The 12600-nt window shown below is 49.2% G+C and overlaps 4 protein-coding genes across 4 annotated transcripts; 2 read left to right on the top strand and 2 right to left on the bottom strand.

Annotated features, from left to right (window-relative positions):
• Nucleotides 1-83: 83 nt before the first annotated feature.
• On the top strand, nucleotides 84-822 carry NCS57_01284000 (PKS-ER domain-containing protein; the record flags this gene model as incomplete). Its single annotated transcript, XM_053062499.1, has 2 exons — nucleotides 84-167; nucleotides 259-822. 2 exons carry the CDS (start codon nucleotides 84-86, stop codon nucleotides 820-822), a joined length of 648 nt encoding a protein of 215 aa, XP_052907394.1.
• Nucleotides 823-1226: 404 nt separating this feature from the next.
• NCS57_01283900 (NmrA domain-containing protein) lies at nucleotides 1227-2268 on the bottom strand (the record flags this gene model as incomplete). Its single annotated transcript, XM_053062498.1, has 3 exons — nucleotides 1227-1824; nucleotides 1878-2104; nucleotides 2164-2268. 3 exons carry the CDS (start codon nucleotides 2266-2268, stop codon nucleotides 1227-1229), a joined length of 930 nt encoding a protein of 309 aa, XP_052907393.1.
• A 2118-nt stretch (nucleotides 2269-4386) lies between these two features.
• NCS57_01283800 (Het domain pin-c1) lies at nucleotides 4387-5658 on the bottom strand (the record flags this gene model as incomplete). The annotated part of the gene is made up of 3 exons (XM_053062497.1): nucleotides 4387-4748; nucleotides 4990-5550; nucleotides 5604-5658. 3 exons carry the CDS (start codon nucleotides 5656-5658, stop codon nucleotides 4387-4389), a joined length of 978 nt encoding a protein of 325 aa, XP_052907392.1.
• Nucleotides 5659-10322: 4664 nt separating this feature from the next.
• On the top strand, nucleotides 10323-10959 carry NCS57_01283700 (uncharacterized protein; the record flags this gene model as incomplete). Its single annotated transcript, XM_053062496.1, has 4 exons — nucleotides 10323-10514; nucleotides 10587-10671; nucleotides 10721-10733; nucleotides 10788-10959. The coding sequence occupies 4 exons, from the start codon at nucleotides 10323-10325 to the stop codon at nucleotides 10957-10959; spliced, it is 462 nt and encodes a 153-aa protein (XP_052907391.1).
• Nucleotides 10960-12600: the final 1641 nt, after the last annotated feature.

Raw genomic sequence — 12600 nt, 5'->3', positions numbered from 1 at the left:
ACCCTTGTGGTTCATGCAGCGCCTGCAAATGGGCTCTATAGAATCTTGGGTCCCTTGATCCTCGATTCTGCAACGATATTACCATGGCTGGGATCCCAGGCGCAGATGGAGGGTTCGCCGAGTACATGGTGGCTCCTGAAGATACCCTCGCCATAATCCCGGACACTGTATCCTTTGACCAGGCAGCACCATTGATGTGAGCGGGAGTAGGTCAGACTGAGAATAATGCTGGAAGTGTGCTTACTATGTTCTCATTAGGTGACGGTATGGAACGCCATTAAGCAGACAGGTCTGAAGAAGGGGTACTCAATCGGGATCGTGGGCATCGGGGGCCTGGGGGTTCTTGCGATTCATTTCGCGAAGGCGTTAGGATATCAGGTCGTTGCAATTGACAACCGTGATGTCGGCTTAAGATTGGCCGCCGAAGTGCCCTCTCATCTCAAGCCTAATGCGATCGTCAAGTTCGGTGACGAAGAGGCGGCCAAGCAGATATCAGACTTGACCAGAGACATCGGGCTACACGGCGCCGTTGCATGCACCGACGACGTGGAGGCAAGCGACTGGGCCCTTCATCAGTTGCGGCCCAGGGGTGTTTGTGTTGTGCTGGGCCTGCCCGAGCAGAGCTACAAGTTTGACGCCTTCAACCCCGTGTTTAGAGAGATCGTCGTCAAGGGATCTATCTTCACAAATGCGGACGAGGCTCGGGAGATGCTGGAGGTTGTTGGGCGAGAGGGTGTGCTCAGCCACCTCACAGTGCTCAAGCTAGAGGAGAGAGAAGTACCTATGATAAGGTGGCAGCACATGACTTTGATAACCGGCTAGTCGTTACCATAGACTGAATGTATCGGGGCGTTATAGCGCAACCCGGTCTGGCATGACTTTAATAGTAATTATGTTTTGTTATGAAAGTATCAATTGTTCTAGGTCTATTCTCCTTGATCAGGGCTCAAGGCAAGTCCCAAATGAAGTGGTCTTTGGATGAAAATGGTGTCTTGCAGCAACGAAGCGTCAACAAAGAACATACAGTATTTGGTAAGTCTACTTAGCTATACGAGGCTTGGTTTGTATCAGTATAAAATTACTAATGCTAGTGATACATAAAGACTGGCCGATCCCCAAGCCCGACAGTATGGGATGAGACTAAAGGTTATTCTCCTAAACTCAGGAAATCTCACCTCAACACAGGCACCAACCACCTTATGACGACGCATGTATCTAAACATAACTTATTTACCAGTCCAGGCACGGGTAATAAGATCATCAATACTCGTGGTCTCGATCTCCGGGAACCTATCATTCAGGCGACCCTCCTTTGGAAGTAGCATCTCTCCCTCGACCACGGAAGCTCGTACCATAGCCATCATTCCCATAGTATCCATACCTCCGTAACCCTCCTCGTCTGGGAATAGCAGGGTGGCCTTTCCCGCTTTAAGCTCCTCCATGGTGTCATAGGTCACGGCTAGTTTATCGCCAATGGCTTTCTCCACGATAGCCATGATCTGGTTTTGAGTGACGTCCGAGCCACTAATGAAGCTCCACTCAGGCCATTTATCTTCTTCGACGAGACGAGCCACGAAACGCGCGAGGTCCTTCGAGTAGGTCATGGTGATTAGTTCGTTACCCGTTCCTGAAACGACAGCGCGGCGTGATGGGAAGTCGAATGCCCATGGGAAGTTTCGAAGGTGGCTGGGGATATGAGGGAGTCCCACGTAGTCCATAAACACTCCGATTGCGATACGGGTGTACTTGAGACCCGAATTATCGAGTGCCTCCGCAGCATGAACTAGTGGACTAGTCATAGGGTTGTTCAAGGCGGCTTTATCTCTAAAATCGTCGTGTCAGTCGACTAGATCAATTCAAGAACCGGTCCAACGTACCCCTTGGGCACGTAGCCTACGAATTCGCTGGGGGTGAATCTGTAAACTGTGGAGGACTTGTCGGCCGCAGCAATCAGGTTGCGTTGGGCCCGGGCACCGGGACCTGCGATGGTCAGGGCAGAAATGACCGTATCAACCTTGTTGTTATCCAACATCTTTGCCGTGCCCTCGATGTCATCATAATCGGCCTCGGCGTACTCTGCGCCTGAGATGGCTGTCGCGGGGGTCTTGTCGAGGAGCTTAGCTGTCTGAATGCTGGAACTAACCAAGGCCTGTGTCCACTCACCTTTCTGCAGAGCACGATGACTCTGTGCTTGCCCGACTGGACAAGTTCCTCGACGAGTGTTCGACCAACATCGCCTGTCCCACCAGCAACTGCAAGGATGGCCATTTTGGACTTGAGGGGCAATGCGTAGTATCCAGGTGGTAAGAACTGTTGACATGGACGGAGATGTTGACGTGATAAAAGACAATGTGAACATAGGAAACCTCAGGAGTTTTATGTTCGATAGATGTCTACAAAAATTCAAGCTGCGGAGTTCAGTTTAGGTAGGCTGCGGACCTCAGAGCCCCCAAAGTCCGCAGGATGGGTCCAATTCGCACTCACGGACACGTCGGCCGCCGAGATGTTACAAAGAATGGGGCTCGATACCCCTGCGTTGGTGTTGAACTCGTTTCAGAGAAAGATGGCGGGCTATTTGAAACATACCTCGTACCAACTTTTTATCGAGATAGCAGTCGTTGCAACGTATTTAGAATGCCAGCTACGATATATCTACCTAATGCAAGAAGCCTCAAGGAGATCAACGCCCACCCTCAACCGTTTCGCTCTAGTTAAGGGTTTTTGTCACCAAGTGAGCCGCCCCTGATTGCCGCCAATAGCATTAAAGTCGAAGGTTATAGGTTCTTAGATAGAGCTTTCCGAAGCTATCAGTAAATCGGCACACAGTGCAAAGCAGTACGACCCATGACGGGGTGTTCATTAAGTCCGGGATCCCGTTGCAACCAGGCTAGCAAAGGCGTCAAATGAAAGCCCATTGGTGCTACCGTATCGACTCGGTATACTGGTGGAGCCACTTAGTCCCATTCTCCTCTGACAGACCAGCTTCATAGCGGTTGACAAGGCCATTTGTGTTCTCGACGAGGCCGCCGATGGGGAATACGGAGGCTCTACGCAGGGACGTGGATGGCCTGGTTGCCAAGAGCATTCTCACGTACAAACTCCTTGTCTTTGAATAACAGGGCGAGCTTTGTAGACAGGGGTCATACTTGGTGGCTTCAGCATCAAAAGTGGCTTGTTGAGAGTCAACCCTAGATCCGAGACGTTGCTTAAGGGTGTTTCTTTGGCCCTTTTCTCCTTTTTTTTTTTACATTTGACATCCGTTGCGGCTCCCTGATTAGGTCTCTAGAGTGCATTGTGGCGGCAGGGAGTTGATATATTCCACTTACATGGCTCAGCTATAACATTCCCACAGTCGCGCCCAACCTAGCCACAGCATGAGATGACCCATCTCTATATCTCCTACGAGCAGGCGACAAAGCCTACGGCTAATGTAAGCGTCGGGAGTGGTTTCCAGACCTCTGCAAGGATTGTCTGATCTCTCGCCCGAGATCGGAGCGACCAATGGGCTGTCGACCAGTGACGCCAGCCATAAACCTCTGTTGATCACGGCACGTAATCTATTATAATATTCACTTTTGCTGCAGACACCTCATTTAGAATCAACCACGGCCAATCTGGAGACATGTCCCCCTTTGACCAGAGGCGCACAACCTTATCGAAACCCACATCCATCGAACCCCGATCATCGTAAGCGAGACCCTGAACAAGATGGCATCTACACTAAGGGAATCTAGTTCGATTAACGGTTCCAGCCCGCAAGGCCTGTCATCACACTCAATTTCAAGGGCGAGAATATTTAATTAAATATACATATATTTATTTAATACATAAAAAATAGCTTTTATTCGACTTGTCTTGATTGAGTGTAAAACTGTATTGTTCTTGCTGGATTGCCTTGATCTACCTTTTGGTATGCTACGAGGTCAAATTATTCTTCCATAGTTTAAAATTAACTAGCTAAACAAACAGTCATTAAACTAAAATAATGTCCTGGTTTTCAAGGTTTTTATAACCAGTCTCATCCTCGGGATACAACTCGATCCGAATGCTGCCTTCCCTCGTATAAACATTCTTACTTTGACCTTCCTTCTCTTTTAAAATGATCCCCCCCCCAAGAAATATCATCCCTATTATCTAAGTTCGTTTGGACCAACACAGCAACCTTCACAGTTCGAGGGATATTACCGTCTAACCTCAGTCCAGAATCTGGATCTGGATATACTCGAGCTGTAGCACTGGGCCAGTCCTTGCTCTTCGAAGACACCCACACATCTTCCCGTTCTTTGCCTCCATCTAGAGTCACTTCAGCTATAGGGGCTGTTAATCCAAGTGCGCAGGTCTCACCTGCCGCGACCTTCGTCACCGGAATGGAACTTGGAAAGGAAGTTACTTGAACTTTGGTGGTAATGTTGGGGCCAGTCCATGGCTGAAGCCAAGTGACTCGATCAGTGACAGACGCCCATGACCAGCTCGGGAAGTTTGAATCTTTCCTTGCATGTTCAGTTGAATACCAGAGCAACCCTGCGCGTACTTGAGATTCGAAAACTCCGGCACAGTACCGATCACGGCGCTGTTTGATGAGGCGAGCAGCGATACCATGAATTGCGACGAGTCGGTCTGTCGGATATGATAACGCCATACCGGAATATCTTTGTATGAGGAAACACCATTGCTCTGTAAGAGCCCTTGATTTGTCCTCCACGCTGAATACGTGATGGGTAGCGAGCGTACCCATCCACCATATAGCACTAGAAACTCCGGAAAGGGCCTGATGTTCGGACGAGGACGTTTTGTTGCACTCCCAGAATAGTCCATTTTTGGTCCAATGCAATCTTCTTGGGCAAAGAGCTCGCTCTTGAAGGCACCAGCCCCTATCCATCAAGGGCTCCGTGTCAGCCTCCAGTCCGAGTTGAGGGTTGATTACTTCAGCCCAGATATGAACATTCTTGTCTCCGTGCGGGGTCTTCCCGCAAGCAAGAAGAGATTGACGATGGGGGTACTTTGAAAGTTTCCTTTCTGTAAGGAAACCTCCAGCGCTATCCTTGGCACGCATTGCCGAGATCATACACAGCGCATTGGCGTAATAGTCTCCAACCTTAGGTGATTCGAGGTCCCAGTCACTAACATTGGGATCCTTGTCTTGTTTGATGCATATAGCGTCAATCCAGATATAGGATTCCCCCATGGCGCGAGTGACTTCTATAGCATCTTGAATGGTTTTCGGAAGTTCGGAAATATCGATACCCTCAAGACGGGCTTGATAATTCTCCTCCAATGTCTTCACCTTGTTGTGATTGCCGCTTGAGCCCCATGAGTAGCTCAATATGAGGTATCGAGTATAGGTGCGATTTTGATTTTCAACGAGCTTGGGCGTAGGATGTGTCTGGCTACCGACGAAAAGGAGTCGAGTCGGTAGGATCGGGTTGTTGCTGCTCTTGGCTTCGTGATTGCACGTGGTAGTATGCTCCTTAAGGCATCTTTTCATCCAAGGCCGAATAGCATGATGCACAAGGTCTTCCAATTCTCCATTGACATCCTGTGGAAGGAACCCTGGCAGAGTTAGCATGCCGAACGGTTTGTATTTGGTTGTACCAATCACATACGTTTGATCTGGCGCGAACCGTCTGTTTGCAGAGGCCGGCTTGGAGAAGCATCCATATCAAGCGTACATATCTTGACATCTAAGCGCGCGGTCGGACCATTCCCTCCTGTCCTGACAGATTCACGACTAGGTTTGTGAGGAATGTCCAGAAATATCATTATTTCCTCGTCATGACGGGTAATTGTGACTTCTATGCCTTCGTCGAGGGGATCCAGCCGATCTATACCGTAAACTAGCATGCAATTTAGAAAGGTCTGGCAAAGGTCGCAGCCCCCATTTGCTGACTCTTCAAGAGCAGTAATGGATGCATGGTGATCGAAAGAAGAACTGTAGTTGTATTCGTTGGAGTAGTCAATGCGAGGACACCTGATGCGTGGGACTGCGAGTGATCTTTCCTGGTCGGTAGGGCTCTCGTATCGAATTGTATGCAGTCTTGCAAACTCTGCGTGCCAGGGAATTGCAATGCACTTGTCACATCGCCCGTTGTGCTCATCTGGCAGTGTTGAAGGTTCGCGAGCCATTGGAGTTGTGCTGGACATGGCTCATGAATGACATGAGAATTGTTTTGTAAGAGGAGCCTTATACAACATGGGGAATTTATTATTAATGAAGCCAAGTGTTTTGCTGCTCTATCGACACCAGAAATGATCTGACTTATTGTTAATCTAGGTAGAAGTAGGGCAGTGCATGAAATGGAGGGGGTTTGATGCTTAATTCACGTCATGTATAGTCATGCGACTCCTTTCTCACCTTTCTGAGTGGTCCAAGATTAAGATCTGCAAGAGGGCATTTGAGTCCATCCATCATCCGACTATTTGTCAGGCTCTCAGTGGTCTAAACCCGAGAGCTGCAACGAGGCCCCTCACGCCCGACTGATCATGGAGCACATTAAGCATGAGTTGTTTTTGACCACATTTTGAGGCCATAAACCTCAGCCCCTCCACCAGAATAGGTATAGTAAAAACATGTCTCACTGCTTTATTCTCTCCCGACTGCATTGCCCACCAGTTCCCGAGCCAATCGCACCCAACGCCTTATCTTCGTGTAGTCTATCGTCAAGACTATTCGTTCCTCTTGCATATGCACGAGCAGTCATTGGGCATGATGGCTTGATTGTGTGAGACGGCATAGAGCAGGGATGGGCGGTGGCTGCGGACGAAGCCCGACGCGGCTCCAACGCAGGCAAGTACTGACCTATGCTGTATGTATTTGACTTGCCAAGTGTGGACAAGCTCGATACCACACAGCTTTATTCTTCAGCACTCAACAATCAAGGCGTGCCTTGCTACCCTACTCCCATGCTAGACACTAGTAGATAGCTCCGAGCTCTCCCTCACGCTGACAAGGCCTTGGAAGGGGTGTGAAGATGGTGCACGAGAGGGATGCGTGTCCCTTCGAGCTGAGATCTTGAGAGGAAGCACAATGACACGCCGAATGCGGTCAACTCGTGTCGAAGCCAGTCTGTCCCCTCTATCGACACTTGGATCAACTAAAGGGTCGCCTGCCCCCAGCCCTGTTCCTCTGCGGTACAGCCGATCCATTGATAGACGATACTACCTTGCTGTCAGCGCATTGGCAGATGGCCTCAGGCCAGGCCAAGGTTAGGTTTATCCCGGGCGCTCCTCATACCTTTGTGGAATTACCATTAGACCTTGGTAGCTGCTGTGCTTAGGGTGCGGAAGTTATTTCGCGGTTTCTTAAGGAGTTGCGCTGATAAGAACTTGCGGCTTATATATCACTAGGCCTCGGGTAGAATAGCGATGATAATAAAGCTAGTGATAATTCTAGTGACCCTTGTGCTCTATGTGACGTAGCTCTGCCGATGACTCCAATACTTGTGGTGGGAATGCCAGGTAATGCAAATGAGCGACACATAGCCGATGCTTTCCTTAGATTCGGTGACTCTTGCGGCTGACCCAAACACAGTCCGGGCATATCATGCCATCCATCCAAACGGCTCCGACCGGGGACACTATTGTGGGCTGTGATAAGCTATGCTTAGTTCGCCTAATTTGGTGGTCTGACTATGAGGTCTAGAGCGAGCATACAGGCAGGTCTACCACGGCTCGAGGCCACCACAGGCTGTGTAATTGACCGGAACACCGGGCCAAGCGGGATTATTGTACAACTAGGGGTATCAGACCATATCGTGGGGAACGCTTGATGTTCCACCTCCAAGTTCAAGTCTGAGGAGGCTGCGGGGGAAGTGTCAAGGCCACGGTATGCAACTCATGTCAAGGAACGGTGAATTGATGATAAGGTCCCTAGTCTGGCTGTGCTCATCGGCTACGACCTGACGCTTATTGGGTCCATCATCGCGAACCGGGAATTCGTGATGCAATTCGGATTCTATGATGAAGACCTCCAAATGTGGACCCTTCTAGCTGATAGACAGGTGGTATAGATGATCTGCCAGTTTGCGGCTGCAATTATCGGGGCATTTATTATTGGAACGCTCAATGACATACTCGGCCGCAGAATATGCTTTTGCATCACCGTGGCGTAAGTCTATTAACAACAGTACCGCCCAGATATCTCGATAAGTGGACTGGCAACGCTTTTCAACTAGGCCGACCATAATCGGGACCGTTACCGAGCTGTTCTCCCCCGACTGGAAGGTCTGGGTCGTCGCTAAGCTGCTCTTTGGCCTGGCTATAGGATTTATGCAGGGGAATACCCCGACATACATCTCCGAGTTAGCGCCAATCGATATCCGAGGCTTTCTTCTTTCTCTCTTCCAATTTTAGATCACCCTCGGCTCATTCCTCGCCTCTTGCGTCCTAGAAGAGACATCACACATCAAAGGGAGATAGTCATAGAAAGCAGCGGTAGTTTCTCAGTTCGGCCTCGGCTTACTATCCTTTGCCTTGTTCGTCTTTCTGGTCCCAGAATCGCCATATTATCTAGTTAGTCAGGAGCGTTACGATACGGCTCTCAAGACGCTCCGGACTCTAAGGGGTCAAGAGCCGGCTACTCTGCCGAGGCCGACCTAGAAACCATCAAGACGACTATTACCCACGAGCGAGAGAACGGGGCGGACCGAGTGTCGTTTCTTAATTGCTTTAAGGGCATTGATCGCCGCCGCACTTTCCTTGCCTGCCTCCCGATGGTCATGCAATAGTTTTCAGGCTTTCCCCTCTGTGGAAACTATTTGGCTTATTTTTTGAGCCTCTCGGGACTTTCTACCGCCTTCCTGATCACGGTCATCTCAAGCCTTCTATCTATTGTCGCCATCGGCATTGCTTTTAGTCTAATTGAACAAGTGGGAAGACGCCCTTAGCTCCTATTCGGGCTTTTCTTTATAATCCCCTACCTCATTGCAATCCCCATCTTAGGATGGGTCGGCGTTGGGACCGATGGTAACGGTAAAGCTCCGGCAGCATTCAGTGTTATTTGAAATGTGCTCTATTTTCTCCCGCTTGGGGCCATCGGATGGACCATCGTGGGAGAGATCTCTTCTACACGCCTGCGAGCCAAGACGACCGCTATCGCCACTGCTGTGAATGCCGTCATCAACCTCGCCTGGGCTGTTGCAATTCCTTACCTCATCAACGCGGACGAAGCTAACCTTGGCCCGAAGGCCGGCCTCATATTCCTCAGGGTGTCTTTCAATCAACATTTCAGCCCTGCGCCTTTCAGTACCAACCACATTGGCCCCTGATGAATGTTGTTGAATGGCGCAGAGATGCTAGGCATGCTTAATAAATTAACGGTTGTTTTTGTTCTTATTGCAGCTAGTAAAAGCTCCCTTGAGGGTAAATTAATAAAAGAAATGCGATATTATCTAACGGTTTTAAGCGATTGGCCAGCCTAAACGGCTTTAAATGCCGAGCTTAAAAACCGAGACAGCTAAAACATCAACTGCCAAGCAGCTAGCCTCACAATCTAGAGGACCACATTTGAGAAGCGAAGTTGGACCAAAAGGGCTGCAGCATCAGCATGACCAGTGTCCAAGGGGGACCCCGAATGCCCTTTCATATGCAGGATCACCTAGCAGGCTACTGACATGGCACAAGTGCCAACAGGAAAAAGACAAAGCAACCTAGGAAGAACAAAGCGGTAAGCTTGGGGTAGCTATTTTTCCTTCCCTGCATGTTGTTTGTCTGCTCCACTGCTCCATCACTGTTTCAGTTTATATTGCCTTGCTTAATGCGCATCCACATTTCAATTTCCTCTCTCGTAAACTCGGCAATTGTTCAGCTATTACCAGAGTTCTATGCCCACATGCCGTTCGGATACGAGATTCCAATAATTATCGATCAGGCTGGTGAGTGAAGCGATGGGGCTTGATAGGAGAGTAGGCCTGCCAAATCAGCCCCGTCGAGCCTCGTATTGACCTCGTTGCAGGGCCAGGGTTTGCTCATGGTGTTTCCATACAATAGCGGTCGGGTAGGCGGTCTGTCGGATGTCTCGGGTTGGGTGTATTCCACTTTTTTGCTCCTTTGGTCAGTGATGGATTTTGAAACTCAACTTTACCGTGCCGATCTCTTACCTCAGCGATCTCACTAGGTAATTTGTAAAGAATACAACCAAGTCAGACTCGTATAGGTAATAAGGCCGCATGAATCTTGCTGTCATGGTGGGCCCCTATGATACATTGAAGAGTAGAACCGCAAGCTAAAAAGCAGCCTTTGCCCAGTCTCCTTACTACAGATCACCTCACTACCTCTCTTCTCAGGCTCAAGACTTTCAGCTTCTTCTCCATCCCAACACTTTCACCATGAAGTTCAGCATCTTTACCGCTCTTGCCGCTGTCGGTAGTGTTACTGCTGCCAACCAGGCCATCGTAATCAACGATTGCGACACCGCCATCTATGTTCAATCTCACCCTTCTAACAACGGAGCGCCTGGTCCCCTCACAACCGTGAAGCCTGGCCAGCGGTTCTCTGAAGACTTGCGCTCTTCTGGCTCGGTTCGTTAATTCCTGTCGCTGCTTTGTGATTCCATGAGATTAGGGGAATGTGACTAACGCCATATCTGATAGACCGTCAAGATTGCCACTACAAAGACCCTCACCAAGCCGCTCTTCTTTGGTTACTCAACCTCCTCAAAGCCTGATAATGTTTACTGTAAGTGTACCCCTGCCCACCCAAATAGCGTTATCTGACATTCTTCCAGATGAGCTCAGCACGTATGTAAAAATTCTTACTATTTTTGAATAGCTTCTGACGCACTGACTCACTAGTGAATTCGGCAACCCCTTTGCCGACAAGCATAACATCCTGAACCCTGGCGCCGGTTGCGACAAGTTCGATTGTGCTGCTAATGACGCCAAGTGCTATAGCACCCCTAGCAACAAGAAGGTCTATGGCTGCCCCAGCCCTACCAACATCTATGCTCGCGTGTGTGCCAAGTAAACGGAGCCCAGTAGACAGGAACGCAGCTGCTCGCACGGGGCCCAACTCACCGAGGAGGAAAGCTTCGTCGAATTCCGGGGGTACACTCGTGCAGCTGGCAATGTGTATATAAGCTTATAACGCACATTTTTCTTCTTTTCTCTCTGCGTTTAGTGAGAAGGCAGTAACATAGTATATAGTGGGACGTTGAGTTGCCCTGTTTAGTGTCGTCTATCCAAGTTTTTTTTCTCACTCTCGCCACCTCTTATTTGGGTGCGCTGGGCTGAAAGAATTTGTATGTGGGGAGGACAGTGAAGAAGAAAGGGGCATGTGGCCGAAGTGGGAGGGTATCCAATGTGCTTGCATACTCTTCTTGTGGCAGGGTCCTCGCCCGGGGCCGTGAATCAACGGGGGCAGACAACGGCGGTTTTAACAGAGTCAGCGGACTCTCGGCCTAAGTTGAGAAAGGTGGCATCGACTTTTCGATGTGGTGCAACATCCGGTAAATTCATAACTTCCTTTATATCGTCCTAGTCGTCGAACTTCTTAGTTTGTCTAATACCCTATGTCTCGTGTCAGAGATCTTTATATGCTGCGACGTCAGTGCCGGACGTATGGATGATATGGACTGGCAGTTCTGCAGTGTGTCGCTGTGCGCCGCGGGCAATCGCCTGGACACCTGCTAGATGAGAATAACTTGCAAAGTCTAGATAAAATTGTATTTGAATTAGCCGCTCTGGTCTTGTCTTTTGGTAATTAGACTTACTATACAGAAGGTCCGCCTGCTTAACCTCTCGCTTGATCGCGTCGCTCGGGTCAAGGTCTCCATTAACTAAATGAACCTTTAGATACTCTTTCTAGAGTATGCTAGCTTTGCCCGCATCTCGAACTAGGACTGGCAGTTGCTAATTAGCTCGCTCACGAGTAATGATGTTGAGAAAATCACCACCGACATAGCCCGTGGCGCCGGTGCTAGCGTAGTGAGAATAAGTTAGTTAACTATAGCCTTGTTTATGCTCGGCCTTCCTGCTCACATAAAGACCTTAGGGCTCCCTATATTAATCGAAATGTCAACTTAGTTGGCCGTTGGTGAGTGCAGCAGGTCAAAGTTATATCCGGATATAAACAAGGGCTCTATAAAGAGCCGTCACTGCATGAGAATAAATTACTTAGGCAATATATGAAATAGATCAGGTCCTTCTGCTATTGCCATATCTAACTGACTCAGGGAGCGGAATATACATTCCGGCCTCTCGGTTATGCTGATAAATCACTCGACAACCGAGGGTAGTCCCACGGTTCAGCCCACATTAACTTCGCCGATTAATAAGTTCAATGGCATCACAGATCTGTACATCCATCCATGACAAAAGAAATCATGGACGGTCTAGAACAGTCGGAAGTTCAGTTGCCCTCGGATAAGCAAGCCGGAATTAGGCTGGGGCAACCGTGGCTAGCTCCGGGTAGGATAGATCTATGGTGGAGGGAGGCTGGCGATCAGGGTTGGGACATAGGTATCATAGTGAGCGGAGGGAACATCAATGTGGAGGGGATGGCGAAACTGTTTTCTAGTACCCTCTAAATGAACGCACTGTCTAGGCCATGATCAAACCCATATCCTCCGAGTCACCTTGCCATCCAGGAGAATGGGATGATAGAATG

Source organism: Fusarium keratoplasticum, chromosome 11, assembly GCF_025433545.1.
Source record: "Fusarium keratoplasticum isolate Fu6.1 chromosome 11, whole genome shotgun sequence".
Taxonomy (NCBI): domain Eukaryota; kingdom Fungi; phylum Ascomycota; class Sordariomycetes; order Hypocreales; family Nectriaceae; genus Fusarium; species Fusarium keratoplasticum.
The sequence above is the reverse complement of the archived record's forward strand: the minus strand, read 5'-3'. Positions and strand labels throughout refer to the sequence as shown.